Consider the following 20285-nt stretch of genomic DNA (forward strand, 5'->3'; position numbering starts at 1 on the left):
TAATAGGAGCATTCAAATTTAACGTTAGTAAAGGAGTAAAATTGTATTCTGGTTAGGGAATTTAGTACCATGGTTTGGAAAAACAATCAGCGGGAAATGAGAAACATTTAAAGTAGGACAAACGCTTTAGCACCTTCGATTCCTATTAAAAAACGTTTAACAATTTATCTTTATTAAAAAACTGACGAAAAATGCTGAGCTTTATCATATTACTGATAGTGATGACACCAGTGGTGGTATTCAAACCAGCGGAGTCCCGCAACTGGCTGGACTTCAAGAATTCCAGAGAACGGAGCAACGAAGCCATCAATCCAAAGAGGGCCGAAAGTTGGATTTAAGTTTCTTTTTAAACTTATCTAAGCGAAAATGAGATGGAAAAAAATGTGATTATCGAGGTAAGTGTATAGTGTTTATGAATATGAAACAATATAAATAGGATATCCTTTCTGTCACAGAACAAAAAATGTATATCTTATTGGCGTCAGAGACAGACCTCTCTATGCTGGATTACACAATGATGACGAAGTTTAAAAGAAAAGTTAAAAACAAAAAACTCTAAGATCTTATCGGTTATATTGTATCCTAAGAGACCTAAAAACCGCATATCTTAGATATGGTTTCTTGACTTTAATTGCATGGTCGAGGAATCTAGTTAAATTCGAACCAAGTTCTTTTCGTAGCCGAGCTTTTTTCTTTTTCCTAAGTCAAGCCAAATCTTTTTCATAAATTCAACCAATTGCTTAATAACTCTCAATTTGTCTAGACTAATTCCTTTCATGGAGATCATGGAGAAAAAAGATCGAGATTAATTCTTATCATGAACTTACAAATACTGCGGCTGTTTCTATTTCTTTTCATGAAAACAATTCAGGAGGGTACTCTAAGACATTGTTAAACCACTAAATTGACAGAAGTAAGGGTAAATTCCTACCATTTATGACTAAAGTAATGTTTTTTTTTAAAAAAAAATTGGTGCTGTATGTTTTTGGCACATTGAAGAGATTTTTAAGAATTAGAAATATACTGACTACATTAAATTCAAAACAATCAATTCTGACAGTTGTAAAATATAGACTTTCTTGGACTTTCTCTAACCGAGCCTAAGTCAAGGACTGAGAGTATCGCTGATTCAAACTCAAGGACAGCGGTTTTGTTTCCAGTCAAAGTCATAAATAACTATTATAGTCAAATCAGTTCCTTTTATAACATATACCGGTCAAGAACACTTTTTAATAACTTTTTAATATCTAATATCTGTCCAGGACTTTCTTTTTTCATTTCAGGGGTACTTTCTATTACAAAAATTAGTGTTTAAGATACCTAATCATTAATTGTCTTTCCTTTGCCCGGAGTTCAGTCTTTAGTAGAATGTTTTTAATTTCTAAGTGGTCGGGTTATAACAGTATTAACTAAATTTTTTCGCCCTCGTTTCTCGTTCCAAGCATTACTGAGCTTAATAATCTTGATTGCTTGTTTTCTTACCTATCGTTTCTTAGCTTCCAAAAACTGTCACTTGATCCTAGCTAATGATTTTTTGAGTTAGACTGCCAAAGTCTCAATTAGCCTCAAAAACATTTTATGCTTGAACTATCAATCGCTATGGTTTGAATTGAATGATCACGATTTCACATTCAAACACTACTTCTTCTTTGAAAAGAAAATACCGAGCTCAAAAAATGTACAGAACAAAAACACAATGTTAACTGACTTTGTTCAAAACTATTAACAAACAGAATATAAGCAAAAGACAATTTCATTCGAAAACGAAATGGTTAATGCATCATTAGAATCTCACTGACACATCAAAAAAAATTTAAAAAATCAAAAACATGTAAAATTAAAAGGAATCAACGTTTTTTATTCAAACTTTCAACTGACAAATTTATACAGTTCAGTTGTGTAACTTTTGAATTTTCTTCAACTCGTTTCAACAATACTTTATTAATGCCTTTTTCATATTCTTATTTTGTGTACATATTCTGAAAAAGGGCAAATCACTGAACCACTTCAATCCATTGCTGAAAAAAAGTGTTGTTTAAATTATTTTACTATTTTTTATTGATTTTTCTTGTATCTGAAAGTTACTGGTTTGAGGTTCTCAGCTAATGGTTGTTCTTCTATTAAAATACTGATAAGATATAAAAACAACTCAATGTTTTATGATTAAAAAGATAAATAGCAGCTTTAGTTGGATATTGGGATCAGTTATCCTATCAGACTTTCTTCCATTTAACCCATCTTTCATTTCACAGTTCAAGAGTTTACTTTAATCAATTTTCTATATCTTGAGTGTAGTATTACAGGCTCATGGAGAAGGTTTAATAAAGAAGGTATTTGTTCCCAACCAATTTAGCGGGGGAGGAACTATATACTCAACTGGTTTTAATTGTTCAGTCAATTTTGGCCGACCATCATATTCATCGTCATTCGTTAGAAAGACCTCTTGCGTAAAATATATAATCAAAAACATTTCTTTATATCCGTATTTTCCACAAAGTTATCGGAGGTTAAATTTTTGTGAACATTTAGCAGGTTTTCAATGTTTTTGTTCACATTTTGCAAAACTCCAAAGCTAAAAAAGTGTTGTGTGAAGTGTTTGATTGTTTGGGGCGAAAAATTTTTCAAAATGCAACGTTTTTTTCATCAAAAATGGCTTCAAGTAAGTTTATTTAGTCCCTTTTTGTCCACTTTTAACGCTGCCGATTAAAAAAACCAAAAAATGTTGACACAATTTTCCATAACTTCAAAGAGTCCCAGTTTTACTTGCACTTCCTTTGAGGGTATTCTTGAAATAAAATTTTTGAATCAAAGTAGCAGCTTTGGTTGGATATTGAGATCAGTGGTCCTATCAGACTTTCTTCCATTTAACCCACCTTTGATTTCTCACTTCTCAATATTAATCCCAAATGCGTAATGTATTTTTGATACCCATATCAACATTTTGTTGAATTATTTATATCAAAAGGCTTAGGAAAATTTCTGTGCTCCTAATGGATGAACAGCAAGGATAGTATTGGTTTTAATCGTTCTAATAAATTCGTAAATAAATCGGATTGTAATCAGTCGCCGTCTTTTTTTAAAAAAAAAATAACTTTGCATTTTTTCCTATGTTTTACGTTAATTACAGAACGAGTCAAGTCAAATCAAGGCTAACTAATGACAGTTCCAATTGGCCTACTGTGATGTTTCAAACAAACTTATATAGTTTTTTAGGTGAAAGCTTATGGGCGTTTTGAAATTTTGAGATACCTGTTTTCAAAATGAACAATGGATAATTGAGCATTTTCGTTTTTTCTACACTTTGTCAATTTGTAGCTTAGGGTCATTAAAGACAACTTGCATTCTTTTTCCAATGGAATAACATGAAAAAACTATTATGATTTTAGGTTTTCAGAAAGGTTATTCCCATCTTCGACGTTACATTTTTGTCTTGTCACATTGTTGACAAGTCAGATGTCACAATATTGGCGTTCAGAAATAAGACAAATTTGAACATATTAAAACTTTCAGTGAATGGTTTATGCTTTTTACGGTTTCGACAGCCTCTAGTATGGAATTTTTTGTCGTTTTTTTCTTTCTGAAGACGTAAAACAAATTATGGATAATTACAGGTCCTAGCGGCTTCCAAAGGTTGAAAAACGTAATTTGTTAACTGATAACTGATGTTTGTTGGTTGTTAAAGTTCTTCACGACTTTCAAATCATATGTTGAAAAGACATAGACCCAATTTTAACTTTGCACTTTGCTTTTTTTCCCCTTTAACCTAGTCTCATTGGTTACAGGTTGCATATCAGATAATGGGCTCTGAAGAAAACTTTTACAAAAAACACTTTATGTTTGTAATGAGATTTATATAGCCTTAATGGGTTCGATATCGGTTTTTCGCATAAAAAATTTATCTAGTTTTTGAATTTGACCGTATTTGTAGATCTTTTTGGTAAACTTGAGACATATTTTGATTAAAAACAGATCTTAATGGCTTTCAATGGGGAATTATTTAAAACTAATTAATGATTGAATTTTACAGTTAATCTGTTGAAGAGTTTGAATACATTTGTTTTCCCGAAAGAAAAATTTATTTTCATTTTGTATTTATTTTGTCTACTTTTTTGCCTAAACTCATTATTTGCAGGTAGCAAATCACACTACAGGTGTTCAAAGATAACCGGATTGATTATGTCGTCTGTTTTATGGAGTTAATTCTGGTTCTAATGGCTTTGAAGCCATTTTTTTTAAAATATAAATGAAGTTTTGTTTTTCGTCTGTGTTCGTCGTTTGTTTTTGTAGAAAAATGACAGATTCTGGATAAGGACAGATCTCATTGTCTTCTTTTCAGAATTGTGAATGACCATAAGCCTATTTAAGGATTTCAGTTGATATCTCATGCTTTTCATTATTTGAAGTTTTTGGGATTCAAAAATTGTAAACGTAATTCTTAATTTCGCCATTTTTGTTCCAATTCGTGCCCTTGTTATCGAGTCTCATTAAGTAGTAGTCCCATAATGTTTTTAGTGACGTAAAATGTACTCTGTTAGTTTAGGTCTTATTTGATGCTTTTTGACTTTTTATTGTTTTTTATTGGAGTGAGAAGCAATTTTTTCTATTCCAACACAATTTTTTTGAACATTATTTGAATTTTTGAAAGTTTTCTGTCTCATCCTTATTTGACAGACAACTATGCGTAAAATGTGGATGAGCTGGGCAAACGTCCATTACCTAAACTCCTTATTAACTTTTATACCGAGTGCCATCTTTGTAGAAAATCGAGTGCCTTTTTCTTGATTATGGAGTTTCATTTTCCTGAAATACCTATTCCGATTTGTCCTCTCTTTTTCAATTTTGTTTTTTTTTAAATCCAACTTTCTAATTTAAGCTATTCAACACACTTTATTGCCTATGAAGTCACTATTCGTTTAGTTGACGCTGATTTTAAATTTGCTGATTATCGACTTTTACTGAGTTTTAAGTCCTTGCCGGAATCCTTGCTGATTGTACCGGGATTGTCAGAATGGCTCTAGGTTTTTTGAGATGAGATACGTCACATAGTAATTTTCGTTCTCTTCAGATAATTAAGTACTTTTTAGGAAAAATCAGCTAAAAATCTGTTTTCAAAGTTTTGAATATGTGTCAGAAGTGATGAATAAAGACAAGATGGACCGGAGTTCAATTAAATTTGAATGTTCTCCAAGCTTTTGCATTTTCTTGAAATACCAAAAGTAGTGCAAAAGCAAATCGTTATGCAGAAGAAATCCCAGTGCTATGACATGTTGACTTGCATACATATGCATCGTTCATTTTTAAAATTACTTAAATTTTTTTCATGCTAGTCGTGATAAAATAGGATTACATCATGGAATAGATGCATTTGGATTAGTTAAAAGCTGTCGTTGTAATTAACAAAGGTACTTAATTTTCGCTTAGTCACTTACGCTTACGGTGACTGTAAGAAGTATCCAGAAAAATGCGAGTTCGACAACGAATGCTGCTACGGAAATTGTCACTGTGCGGATGTGAGTGAGAGTGGCGAAGCTTTATGTGAGTGCTATTATCCTGTTAATCGAGATCTAGACCTCAACAACAATACTCATATTGAAGAGAAGGACGATGTTGAATGGAGTTACACGATGGAGTGACAAATAAAAGATTAAAAACCCAAGACTAGACCTCGACTTAAGAAAAGGCTACCTTTGGCCCAAAAAGATTATCAGATTAAAACTCTGTTTGACCCCCTTATAGCCTATGGAAAAATTTAAGCTCGACTTTTTATCAACAGCTCAACTTTAGGAATTTGGACACTGGACTGCACAGTTGTAGTCAACGTTGACCCCCCCCCCCCCCCCCCACCCTTGGACATTTAAGGTCTTTTCATATGGGGAGGCGCTGACTATAGAAACATCAATATCATGGGACCTGTAACCGTTTTCATTCAGATGAAGTACTTTACAATTAGTATTGCCTAGAGTAGCAAATTCATTAACAATTTACTTTTCCTATTTTTCAAACAAAAACTCAAATGATGTAGCAAAATATTTAATTTGAGGAGAAATTGCGTCTCACTACAAAACAAAGATAGCAAATTTGCCCATAAATTATGAGCATAAAGCAACTCCAGCAATAGGTCACAATGCCATCTGTTCTTTCATTTTTTTAAACTTCACGATCTTAGAAAAGTTTGACTATTTTGAACTCTTATTTAGTAAGAACTGATTGTGGCTGGGAAACAACATTTGCTAATAGTTTTACTTCATGATTATCAGCTGATTCTCAGCTGAATGATTATCCAATTTCGAAAATAATTTCAAAAGGATTTTGAAAAACGAAAGCGATGCACATTTAAAACGAAATTATGTTTTAAGCAGGAGGCAAGCGCTTGACAATAAATCTGATCTTCTGAGGAAATGTTCAACAACTATAATACACTTAATATATATTTTATTTTATAAATTTACTGATTAATATTACATATTTTCTGGTGTCTAAGCAATGGTGTTGTTCATATAGGAAGGGTTATAATGCGAGATATTGATTGTTTGGGCTTAAATCGCCTCAATCTTGTTGTCATTTTTGTGAGTTTATGCGCTATAATTTGCGTTTTGAGATTGAACGGTTAAAAATGTAAGAACTCTTTCTGATTAGGCTAGTTTGTGAGACCATTGTTTCGTTAGTATTTTCGTATTTTTAAAATTCTATCCTTTTCTTAGACTTCATTTTGAATCTCAATTCAGATATAGAATTTGTTTACTGCTGATTATTAATTATCAGATTTTTAGAAAACTTTTGGTGCTTTGACTGGCGTGCTTGCCCAAAAAGTGAGTAATTTTTTCTTACTGAACGTTTCTTACCATTTTTGGCATGTTTCTTACCATTTTTGGCATATTCAAATAAACTTTAACGCACTTTCTTAAAAAAAAAGAAAATTGTTGATTTCTTCCTAAATCAAACTGCAGATCAAAATAAAGCATCAGATTTCCCCTTCAATTCTCAAATTTTTTGGCTGGCCATGATTTTATTATATTTCCAACCTAAAGTAATTTCAAATTGTTTGCTTACATTACAAGAGTTCAAAAAATCAAATTTTGTCAAAGGCATACATTTTGTTACCGGCATTCACGGATGAATGTAACCCAATTCCACAATTTTGAGCATTTGAGTAGCCTAAAATTTTATTGCCTCCATTTTTATTGTTAATAGCTAAGATTCAATTCAAAGACTTACCTGTTTATATGAACATTAATTTAAGTTTTTCTGAAACTGCTAATTGTCTTCTTAATCCACAAATTGAATGGATAGGGACCATTCTGAATTTAATAACCAATTAAATTTGCTTCGACATCAGTTATTTTGAAATAAATTACCTAAATTGTGGAGAAAAGTGACAACAGTGAGAATCGTACAATCAAAAACTTCAATTGTATTTGTTCAATGTCTTTTTTTAAGGATTTGTTCGCGCTTTTCAAATTTTTAATGTCAATGAGATGTCAAATTAGAGCGGTTATTTCAGTCTCTCGCTGGAGTGTTAAACGAAACAAAATGATATTCAGAACTGCAGCGTATTTTTTTTTCAAACTGTCTTGACATTGGAGTGAGAATTTGATATTTGAACAATTTTTCGGTTTTCAGAATTAAATTTTATTGAGGAGTGGCAATTCGACATCTTTCTTCAGTCGTTTTTCTGTGAGTGCTCTTCGGTTCTCTAACAACTTAGTCTCGTTAACGACAGATCTCATGGATTACTAATGAGGCATAAGTTAATAATGTTAATCCTCCCTCAGTTCATAGCCAACTGTTTCTTTGATTTTAACAATTACTGTTTCAAAAAAAACATTAGCGAAATTTTGAAGTTTACCTAAATACAGTTTTCGTTTGGTTGTCTTATCCATCAGTCTCTCTGAGATCAATTATCATTCATTATTAATGGGACTTAAATATGAATTTAATGAGTGGTTTAAAATCCTAGCTGTGGTTTTACATTTTTGACACTATTCGTTTAAAAAGTTGTCTAATATTAACTTTTTCCTCGATTTGTTGGACATTTTGTTTTCTGATCAATAAATGACTCCATTTAGTCCAATAAGTGGTTTTCATGACTTTGACACATTTTTTTCAAAAAAAAATGAGATGGATTTTTTTGTTCACCCCATTTTTTTGTGGTTTTCTTATTTAGTGCCATTGAGTAAAGTTCTTATTGCCCTCTTAGAGTGGAGTAACTATATTCATTTAATGCTTTATTTTCTAGTACGTATTTCTGATGAATTAGATGTCGTGTTGTTTGAAAATCTCGTCGTTTTGTCTTTTTTCACCTAATGGGAATTAAAAAGAAAATTTTTGACTCTGAATTGTTCCGAACCCTCTTGAGGAGGGAGGAACTATATACTCAACTGGTTTTTTTTGTTCAGTCAATTTTGGCCGATCGATATATTCATCGTAGAGAGTTGAGACTGGTATCATTAGAAAGCTTGTCCAGCGTAGAATATGGAATAAAAATTTTTTTTTTGATTTTCGTTTTTGACAGATAGATATTGAGGTCTAAACTTTCGAGGAAATAGAGTGAATTCCGTTGATTTCATTCACCATTTCGCCAATTTTGATAAAATTCAATAAAATTTTTCATGAAAATGTTAATGATTTTACTTTTAGAGACAAAATACATTGTCGGCTATTTTAATTGAATTTTTTTTTGTCACAAATTCCGGCTAAAATTTTCAAAAACAGCACGAAATAAGTTTCTTTAGTTCACTCTGATAAAATTTGCAGGAAGTGCACACCCAAACTCCCCCAAACACAATCTTTGTAGACTGAAAAGGGGGCTAATTCCACTTCAACTTCCGTTGAGAGTCCTCTGTAAACAAATCTTTGCCGTTTTTTGCTAACTTTATTCGTTGATTATCAAAAACGCAGCATTTACTTTTGATTTTTTAACAAACAAAATTTCTAAATCAATGACATTCCAAAAATTAAATATTCCTAATGGACAATCAACATTAGCAGGACTAGTTCTGTACCAATCTTGGACCGTTACAATTCAAAAATAACTCGGATTGTCATCAGTCGGTTTTTTAATAAAAAATTCGATCTTTTTTATATTAATTAAATAACAGAATTTTTCAAATCAAAACTCACTAGTGATAGGTCCTATTGTTTTCCCAATTAGCTTGAAATTAGGTTATCTAGTTGATTGCTTGAAAGCTTATGGTCGTTTTGACTTTTAAAATATTTGATTTTTAAATAAAAAATGGCTTATTGAAATTTGCCTCAATTTTTTTCTTACTTTGGTCAATTTGTAGCTTAGTGTCAGCAATCTAATAGTGCTCCTCTTTTTTGCTGAATTCAAATCTAGACTTCATTGAGGTTTTACGCCTTAAGTTAAGGTGTTCTGGCTTTGATACTACTAGACTTCATAAATTTTTTTAAAAAAGTTTTAGGTATTTGCCCATTTTTCATGCCCTAATTTTGTCAAACTATCACGTTATTGTCACTTCATAAATCACATTTTTCCCGTTCAGAATAACGCACAATTGGTAATTTTTAAATCCTTAAAAATATAGATTGTGGTGATTGATCGAAGAATTTAATTGAGTTTTTTAATTTTGTCTTTAACTGTCGTTTTTACTTTGTCTTTTTAGTCGTATTTATTTTCCTTTACAATGACCCGGTTTGATTGGCTGTTCCTGGAAGAGTAAATAAGCCGATGTTCTGATATTAGATGATAGATACTGGCTTTAATGACTTTGAAAACAATTATTTTCCAATATAAAAGAAACATTTCAACTTCGCAATTTTGTTCCTTTTATTGTCTGCTGGTTACCTGGTCTCGTTAATTAAAGGTTAAAGATGACATTCATTTTGTGAAGGGAATGTGTCAAAAGGGATTGGTGTCACAAAATCTAGTGTTTTTAAAGAATTCGTTATGAATTTACTGGCTTCGACACGTGTTTTTCACAAAAAAAGTAAATTAATTTTTGATTTTTGTAATAATTGACGTTCTTTTTGTAGACGTAAGACATGTTCTGGATAAATGCAGGTCCCGAGTGCTTCGTTTAGAAAAATTAGCGAACCTATTCAATTTTATCTTTTTGTAATTAATGGCTCTCATGTCTTTGGAAATAAATTTTTTTCGATAAAAACAAGTTTTACATAATCTTGCTTTTTTCTTTTTGGTCTAATTGTTACCTAGTTTCATTAATGAGAAATCACACAATACATTTCAAGAGAAGGTGTAAAAAGGGATTGATGTCACAAAATTTAATGTTTTAAGAGAATTCGTTATGACTTTACTGGCTTCTACACGGGTTTTTCACAAAAAAAGTAAAGGAATTTTACATTTATGTCATATTTGACGTTCTTTTGTAGACGTAAGACATATTCTGGATAATTTCAGGTCTCAAGGGTTTCCTTCAGAAGAATGGACGAACCTATTCAATATTTTCATTTTGTATTTAATGGCTTTCATGTCTTTGGAAATAATTTTTTTTCGAAAAAAAAACAAGTATTAGATTATTTTGCATTTTGTTTTCTTTTCTGTATAATTCTTGCTTATTTTCATTAATGAGCGGCCACATAATACATTATTGGTGTTCGACGAAGCTGCAAATGAACATGTTTTGGGGGCCAAATTATGGCTCTACGGCTTTCAAAGCATTTTCTGGCAAGTTTTCATTGATTTTTTGTTGTTGTCTGTTTGTTGTTCTTTTTGTAACTGCATAAAAAATTGAATACCAAGAGTTCTTAATTCCCTACTATCGAAGCATTGGTAATTGTAAACTTATGGGATATTTTAGTTTATTCCTAATGGTTTTCATTACTTTGAAATTAATTGTTTTTTTTTAATTCAGCGAATTTTCTAACTTTAAAGTTTCTGTTCTTTTTTGTCTGATTGTTACCAAGCTTTATTATTAACTGGTAAATAACCATTTTATCTGGTGAATTACCAGTTGATTGTTTTTTTTTCAGTTTTATCTGACGCTATTTTGACTTTGTTTTTAAGTCTGGTTTTTAAAACGGACATAAATTTTTTGAGATAATTAATGTTTGTTGTTGTTGTTTGGTTTTGCCGTTCGTCTTCGCTCGCTTTTCTAATATCGGAATATCTCATCAATCTAATGTATCTTTTTTTACTCCACTGAGTTATTTGCTTTGGAGGCTATCTTTTCATTCATACACCAGTTTTTTTTTTGAAAAATTTTTGAATTTTTTGTGTTTTTCTATCTGTTCCTCATTTGGTAGACAATTATGCCAAAATTATGGATGAGCGGGGTCGGGACCTTATGTGCGATCGCACATTACCGAGCCGCCTTATTTGTATTCTATGCTGTTGTTAACAATTTTTTCATATAGCTTCGTTTTTTGTAAGACCGCTAACTTTCAAAAAGATTCTGATTTTTGCCAAATTTGGTTTTTGCGCTTATTTCTTTTTGTCCTTCATTGATTTCGGCAAGGTTGTTATAAGTTGTACGCAAACATTCTGATTTTCGAGTCATTAGTTCAAACACTTCTTTGGATTATAATTGAGAATTTCTCCTGCTGCGTTTTTCATTTCGTCCTTCTTCAAATCCTCGCTTCTATAATCCCAACAATATAAACAAACTTTACGGCTGGAATTTGTCTTCTCCAGCTCAAAAAGACGTTAGAAACGTTTACTTGTTATATTTACTTTCCATTGACGATTCTGTTGACATGGTTAGACACAAGTTTATACTGAATAATAGCTGGTAAGTTTTGAGACGGCTGCTCCAACAAGTTAATTTTATGGTCCATCGATAAGTTATTGAAATGTTGCGTTCGGTTGCTGTGTTGATTGTGACGCTGGCCATTATGCGAACTGTGGATAATCGGAATTGGTTAGACTTCAAGAATGCAAAGGAACGAAGCAACGGTCAAGTGGATCAAAAGCGATACGATTGTTGGTTATCAATTTTCAAATGAGCTAAGCGAAATCAGTCAAAACCAAATTACATATTTCAGATCAGAATTATCAGGCAAACTGCGACGTCATCATTTTTGAACAGTTTATCTTAATTGCTTTAATTTATTTTATTGTTATGCTATATGAAACAATGCGACGTGGAAACAGGAGGCAAACTTTTTCACACATAATTGGTCAGTTCGGCTAATTTTGGCGTTTTCCGGACATATTTTCGACAATTTTTTGTCCATTCTTTGTTCTCTCATTTTCTTTTTTGTTTTTTGGGTCTTTTGTTGGCTATTTTGAGACGTTTTTGAGACTTGTCAAGTCTTTTCTAAGATATGCAGGTTGTGGTACAATAGTACATTTTTAGTTTGAGTTCATTAATTTGGTGCAACCAATTTAGTTCAATTTTCTGTTTAACTTAATTTAGTTCAATTTCCTTATTTTAATTTGTTCATTTATTCAGTTTAATTTTGAAGATCAAATCTGATGATTTCATACTTGTTAATTTGTTTATATCCTATGTATGATCATTTGTCTGTTCACCTTGTCGCGTGATTGTCAGTTGCCGCAATTTAGTAATGTTATCTTGTGAACAATTTGTGAAGCAGTTTTGTTAATCTTGCCTAATTTCATTCTTCTCAATTTCGTAATTTAAAATAGTTGACTCTCTCTCTCTCTTAACTAGATTTCGATCCGCCAAAGTCTAAATTCAGACACAATAAAAATTTGGTATCTCTCGCTAAGCGAAATACCCGTTAGATAGTTGACGTGATTTCGCTCCGCCAAATCAACCTAAATTTTGTAACTCAAATAAACGATATTTGAATAACTAAATAAAGCTTGAATTCGCTCCGCCAATTCACTCTTAAATTGGCCGAAATAAAGGACGCTAATTGGCACTACGAAACAATTCAAATCTGGCGCAGCCAGCTCGAGAATCGAGAAAAACACCGCTGTCGATAGAGCCATTTTGGGAACGACCAACCTCAGACCCACCGATCAGATGGGAGAAATGGAGAATTCAATTAAAACTAGCGATTCTCGCTCGCGAGAACATAACTATAGACATATTGCTTCAACCCAAACCATCGACAGTTCGCCTACCAGTGGAACCGAAGTACGAAATGCCGATTGACGACACAACCGAGGAAGCAGAAAGAGAACGTAGAGTAAGAAACAACCAGCTGAAGCTACAATGGGAACTAAAGTGTCAAAAAATAACTGAAGCGGGAATACTATGTGGGGAGCGTCCTTGGAATCTGTGCGATCAGAAATGCGTGTCCTTGTTGTACCTCAGTATTGGTACTGAAGGAAGACGACTATTAACACAAATATTTCCGCACGACAACATCTATGATTTGACTACTCTAAAACTCTGGGAAATGATGGAGATTGCCTTTATCCGCCCAAGAAACATCACATTCGATCGATTTGTGTTCTTTTCTCGGAAACAAAAGAAGGGCGAGACTGTAGAGCAATTTTACAGCATCTTAAAAGAACTAGCTGAAAACTGCGACTTTGAAAACCGTGAAGAAGCCATCATCAGGGACATTTTCATCACTAACATGCTAGACGATGACATTCAGCGAGAGCTTTTAAGGGACACAGTCGAACCAGAGAGGGCACTCAGCATTGCAGTAAACATGGAAATGGGTAATCAGAATCAGCAAAGAATTTCATCTAATAACGGCGCAACTGGCAGTACGGTAAACACAGTACAACAATTCAATCGATTTCGCGGCGCGGGAGCACGAGGACCTCAATCAAGCAGAACAGTCACAAACCGTGCACCCATTGGTCAATGCCGTGGTTGTGGTCAAGTCTGGACACCTACACATCGTCAGGTTTGCCCCGCAATGGGTAAGAAATGTAATCACTGCGGTTTGCAAAACCATTTCGCTAAAGTTTGTCGTCGAAGACTTAATTTTTCAAGAAATACTCAACAAACTAATCGTATTAACAATATAGATACGGCAGAAACATCTAATCAAAATTCTAGCCAGGAAAGTCTAAACGTCAATTATATTAATTATAATACGCAAATCAATTCAGACTATGATTCTTCGGATGATAATTACGTTGCCACTATTGAAAATACGAGTTCCCCAAATTTGACACTGAAAAATTTAACACTAACAATTGGAAACACAAACTGCGATTTACTTCTAGACTCTGGTAGTGGTTGTACCATTATTAATATGTCACTCGCAAGAGAAATAATGCTCAATTGCGCTCAATCACAATGGTCGGAGAAAAGACCATTGGAATTGAAGTCATTTTCGAACGATATCGTCCAACCTCTTGGTACTTTGAAAACGCCGGTAAAATGCAATGATTGGAGTATACAGAAGGCAAAAATAACAGTCGTATCCGATGGTTTTAGACCAATATTAGGACGGGACCTTTTTGACCAGTTAGGTATTACAATTTCTCAGAAGCCTTGTCCGCAATCTGAAGTTAACAATATAGATCCACCTTGTGCAATCAAGAAATCAATGGCAAAGGAATTTCCTGATTTGATATCTCGAATTGGGAAATCAAAAAACCACACGGTCAATTCAAAATTTCACAAAAATTATCGAGTATTACATCAAAAAGGACGAAAAGTACCCATTCACCTCCAACCGAAAGTGAAAATTGAATTAGAAAAACTGTTAAATGAAGGACATATTGAAAAGTTAAACAACTGTTCAGATCAATTTTTCATATCTCCGATTGTCATTACGGTAAAAAAGGATAAGTCAATCAAAATTGCCCTTGATTCAAAAATCCTAAACAAAGCTATTCATAAAAACAAGTATCAAATGCCTAATATAGATTCGCTAATTCAAACGATTTCGCAAACACTGTCAACGGCGCCGCAGGAGACTGCTTATTTCACAACTCTTCATTTGCAATACGCTTATAGTCAATTAAAGCTACACAGTGATACGGCCCGCCATTGTAACTTCAATATAGTCAGTGGTGACATGACTGGCACATATCGATTTAAAACTCGATTTTATGGGCTGACAGACATGCCGGCGGAGTTCCAAAAAGCTATTGATTGTACCCTAGCCGGTTTAGAAAATACTTTCTGTTTCCTAGATGACATTTTGATCGTTAGTAGAGGTGGAATCGAAAATCATCTTCATTTAGTACGAAAATGTCTAATAAAACTGGATCAGGAAAATTTACGCAAAAATCTGGCAAAATGTCATTTCGCAAAAGAGACGATTGAATGGCTCGGTCATAATATTACGCAGTGTGGTGTAACCCCACTTTCAAGTAAAACAGATGCAATCGGAAAATTATCGGCACCTACTAATCTTAAAAAACTTCGATCTTTTATGGGATCTGTACACCATCTTGGAAAATTTATTCCGAATTTGTCACAATTATGTTACCCCCTCCGACCATTGCTTAAGAAAAATTCGAAATTTCTCTGGACGGAAGAGCACGATAAACAGTTTTCTTTAATAAAAGAACAAATTACGGAACCGACTGAAAATAAACATTTCAATCCGGATTTGGAAACGCGAATTAAATGTGACGCCTCGCGTAAGGGATTGGGATGTGCATTGGAGCAACGAACACCTAATGGGTGGCATACTGTAGCATTCGCGTCGCGATTTTTGAACTCTGTTGAAGACAGATATAGCATAAACGAACTAGAACCTCTGGGTGTTGTTTGGTCAGTGGAACACTTTAAGTATTACTTATACGGCAAACCCTTTACTGTGATAACTGATCATAGAGCCCTTCTCTCTATTATGAGAGAAAACAGATCCAATAAATCCTATAATAGTAGACTGACGCGATGGGTAGATCGTTTACTACCATTTGAATTTTCGATTGACCACCTTCCGGGCACAAAAATGGGATTAGTGGATTATATATCTCGCGACCCGCATCAACATGCTGCTAATATATCCACATACGACGAGCAATTTATTGTAGCTAAATTGGATATAATTAAGCGTAGCGCGAAACGCTTCTTATTAAATGCTGAAAATTACGTCGATTTCGCAGCGCGAAATCAATCTACAAATTGCGTCGTAATTAATCCAAATTCCACTAATAACTTATGTGGTGATTTCGCACCGCGAAATCCAGAACATTCTACAAGCACGCAAATTGACGACTCAATTAGCGAATTAACGATAAATAATTTAAATTCCATCCCCAAAATCGAAACAACTAACATTCCTCACTCGTTTTTTGCCTTAAACCGACCCACCGAACAGTCACACTCTAATCAAAATCATTTTCAACGCATCGCAACAAAATTCAAGAAAGTATATATGATGTCTCAATCACCTTCTGACGACGACACACTGATGACTGTAAAACAATCGACCCCTTCGAGAGTTCGATTTGCAGAAGCGGGGCCTTCTACTGTTCAAGCGGCACCCGTGACCCCCATTACACCCACTACAGATACAACAGCCACTTCGCCTTCGGTAGACGACTTGTACATGGATTCCTTCAATTTCGCGCTTTCAAAAATCTTCTCAAGCTCTCTCATGGCCAGCCTGACAACAAAGGACGCGATCTTGAAAGAGATTCGCGACTGCATTTTGACGTCCAATGAAGACAGATGCAGACAAATCTCACCCTACATTCATTCCTTCTGGAAGGACTTACACGTGAAGAATGCGTGTGTTTGCATAGACGACAGAATTGCACTCCCACATGCTATCAAGGATGCGTCTGTAGATGCAATCCACGCAACTCACCCTGGCACATGGGGAATGACGGATATGGCGACACACGCGTGGTGGCCATACATGCACAGGGATATTGCCACCAAAACAGCAAAGTGCAACCCATGTGTCAAAATTGGTAAAAATTTAAAACCTATTATACCAGCAAATAAATGGGCACCATTAAAGCTATGTAAAGTTCCTAATGAAGAGATTCAAATTGATTTTGGAGGACCCATTTATAATGAGAAAAATCAAAAGATTTATTTTCTTGCATGTATTGATCGATTTTCGAAATTTCCAACAGCAAAGGTATTTGATAGAGCCAATGCAGATAATATTTTAAAGTTTCTTCAAGAATATGTTTTGCTACACTGTATACCCCGCGCGATTAGATTGGATCAGGCTAGATGTCAAACGGGGCATCGAATTAAAACATTCTGTAATCAAAATAATATACAGCTAATCGAGGCGCCAATACACGACCACAGAGCTATTGGTTTGGTTGAAAGACTCATTCAAACAATCAAGAATCGCTTAGCCTGTATTAAAACGGCGGCGCAAAATCAATTTAACATGAAAGCATCAATAAATTCGATAATTTATCAATTACGAATATGTCGTCAAAAGACCATTGGAATATCACCTTTTGAAGCACATTTTGGCAGAAAAGCGAATACACCATTAAGCAATATAACGACTAATCCTGATTCAAAAAGTTTAACTTACAAAAATATTCTTAACAAATATTTAGATTTGGAGACTGTCAAATGGGACCAACTCATCACTGACGACAAATGGGATAATGATGAGCGAAGCGACATAGAAATGGAAATAAACAAGGACAAACTGGGCAAGGAGGCAATGAAAAGACAGAGGGACGACCCAGATAAAGAATCGAGATTAATTTCTCACCCCGATGTTGGCCAACCGATACCAAGAACAGAATCGTCACTGGAGCTAAAATTGGCAAAGAAAAAACCACAAATAAAACGATCAAAGAAAAGTCTCGACGGTCTCTACGACGTACTTGCACCAGGATCGTCAGTTATTAAAACAACCGAAAACACATCAATAATCAAAGAACCGGGCAAGAGAGAGGTTACTATACGGAATTCTGACCTCGCAAAGTTCGGCACAAAGGCAGAACGAGAAACAGATTTGCAAATATATGCAAATAGACGCCCGAAAATTCCCACGGGAAAAGCAACGGAGGAAATAATTCATCACCATGCAAAAGAACTAAGAAAAAAGTTAGAAGGTGGAAAGAAAATGAAACACAGAAAAGTGGCAGATGACGTCAGCACAGTGTCGTCCATTCACTCTAATGTAACACGCGCCCTCAGAGTAAGAATGCCGACCAAGCCAAAGATACAACAAGCAACGGCGCCGCGAAATCAAACCACGGAGTCAAATAACGATCCCGCAGTGCCAATGGAACTACCGACTTCAAGCATCATTATCGCGGAGCCACCAAGCAGACCGAAAAGAAAAGCAGCCACGAAAGCATCCGCAGCGCTAATTCCTTCAAAGAGAATACGCTCTGCGACTTCAACAACAGAATCGGATGAGTCTGTGAATCCAATTCAATCATGCCCTCCCTCAACACCAAGCACTTCAGCAATTGGAAAACAGAAGAGACGGCAAAACATTAAGAAACAACAAATCGAAAACAAGTCCATAATTTCTGCAATACAAACGGCTGCAGCGCAATCCAACCAAGAGGAGTCAAACTTCACAGTCGGCCCATGCTCCCCAACAACTTCCTACCCCACTCAATTCTACGTCTCTCCGAATTATGAGGAACCCGAATTATCTATGACAGTTGGCGAAGCGGAAAGGTATTATGAAAGCGAAAGCGATTAATGAATAAAACTGACCATTCCAAACTCTGTCTAAAACATTACAGTATTAATTATTTAACAAGTACATATTTCTTACTAATTTTCTGATAAATAACATGTTATTTATTTCCGCCAAGGGGGAAATGTGGTACAATAGTACATTTTTAGTTTGAGTTCATTAATTTGGTGCAACCAATTTAGTTCAATTTTCTGTTTAACTTAATTTAGTTCAATTTCCTTATTTTAATTTGTTCATTTATTCAGTTTAATTTTGAAGATCAAATCTGATGATTTCATACTTGTTAATTTGTTTATATCCTATGTATGATCATTTGTCTGTTCACCTTGTCGCGTGATTGTCAGTTGCCGCAATTTAGTAATGTTATCTTGTGAACAATTTGTGAAGCAGTTTTGTTAATCTTGCCTAATTTCATTCTTCTCAATTTCGTAATTTAAAATAGTTGACTCTCTCTCTCTTAACTAGATTTCGATCCGCCAAAGTCTAAATTCAGACACAATAAAAATTTGGTATCTCTCGCTAAGCGAAATACCCGTTAGATAGTTGACGTGATTTCGCTCCGCCAAATCAACCTAAATTTTGTAACTCAAATAAACGATATTTGAATAACTAAATAAAGCTTGAATTCGCTCCGCCAATTCACTCTTAAATTGGCCGAAATAAAGGACGCTAATTGGCACTACGAAACAATTCAAATCTACAGATTGTAAATCTGTACGACACAGGTCTAAATGCAAGTCTTTGCTAAGCGATGTGAGTGTAAGAGGAAGACTTAACCAAGACTTGCAAGTTTTAGTCAAGACTTGGATTTCGACGTGCACGTGGTGACTAATACTTGCATTTAGACTGCTGTGTAAATGTGATATGATCTTATCTCTGAATCAGTACTGATATAACACTTACAATTAGACGTGCCAAGTACTCATATTTTTTGCGGCACTGTTGAGAACGAATTGATAACAGATGCCTGCGTCCTCCTGCTCGATTAAGAAACCAATTTTATATCCTTCCTAACGTAGCGTATTCGTTAAGTGTCCAAAAGCTAAGTTCCACATGTTGGAGAAATGTAAGATGCTTGCAGTGAAATTAATTTTTTCACAGCATTTTACCTTGAACGTACATTCAAATAGTAATGTAATCAAAGTTTTCAAAGGGAGTAACGATAAAAAAAATGACATTAAAACTTCAATGCCAGTATAGTTGTTCTCTACTACGTAGGCTACGAAGCACAAAATTTGCAGTACAGTCCTGAACTACAATTCAAAAAGTTTACATCGACTAAAAAACAAAAAAAAACAAGATCAAGTAATGTCCGAAAGTTAGAGTGATAAATTTTTAATTCTTCAAAAAGGCTTTGCTTTCTCTATCATCAAAAATATGTGAACAGAGCTTAAAAAGACATAGCATAACTATTTTCTAAAACTCATTGTGAAGAATTTTCTTTAAAAATTCAGATTCAGGCAAGACTAATAATGGACCTGAAACAACGACTAAAAATATTTAAAATTAAAAAAAACAGTAAAAACAGTAAAAGAGAATTCATGGGGCTGCATGTGATCGATGAATCACGATTGGTGTGGTGAAGTTTGTTCACTTACAAAATTTAGCTCATTCCACTTAAAATAAAGAGTTGATATAAAATTAGTTAACTAAGTGATTTATGTTGCAGTGTTAAGTTATGGTAAAATTGGCGGGATCAAATTTTCCACTCAAAAATGACATCAATTTTATCAAAATGTCTAAACAGAAGCTAAAGATAGGGCCGGAAAATAATTCAATATCAGTTTTAATTTGCTTAGATTTTTTAAGAAAAAAGACCAGGATGGTTA

At 34.1% G+C, this 20285-nt stretch overlaps 2 protein-coding genes across 2 annotated transcripts in view; one reads left to right on the forward strand and one right to left on the reverse strand.

Moving 5' to 3' along the window:
* LOC142349936 (putative caffeoyl-CoA O-methyltransferase 3) overlaps positions 1-20285 on the reverse strand; it is a 223066-nt gene that overhangs the window by 134233 nt on the left and 68548 nt on the right. The gene's annotated exons all lie outside the window — the stretch shown is intronic.
* LOC142349763 (uncharacterized) lies at positions 2-5738 on the forward strand. Its single transcript, XM_075401524.1, has 2 exons — positions 2-327; positions 5422-5738. The coding sequence occupies exons 1-2, from the start codon at positions 192-194 to the stop codon at positions 5631-5633; spliced, it is 348 nt and encodes a 115-aa protein (XP_075257639.1). The 5' UTR covers positions 2-191; the 3' UTR covers positions 5634-5738.

Source organism: Convolutriloba macropyga, chromosome 11 (genome assembly GCF_964194025.1).
Source record: "Convolutriloba macropyga chromosome 11, txConMacr16.3, whole genome shotgun sequence".
NCBI classification, from domain to species: domain Eukaryota; kingdom Metazoa; phylum Xenacoelomorpha; order Acoela; family Convolutidae; genus Convolutriloba; species Convolutriloba macropyga.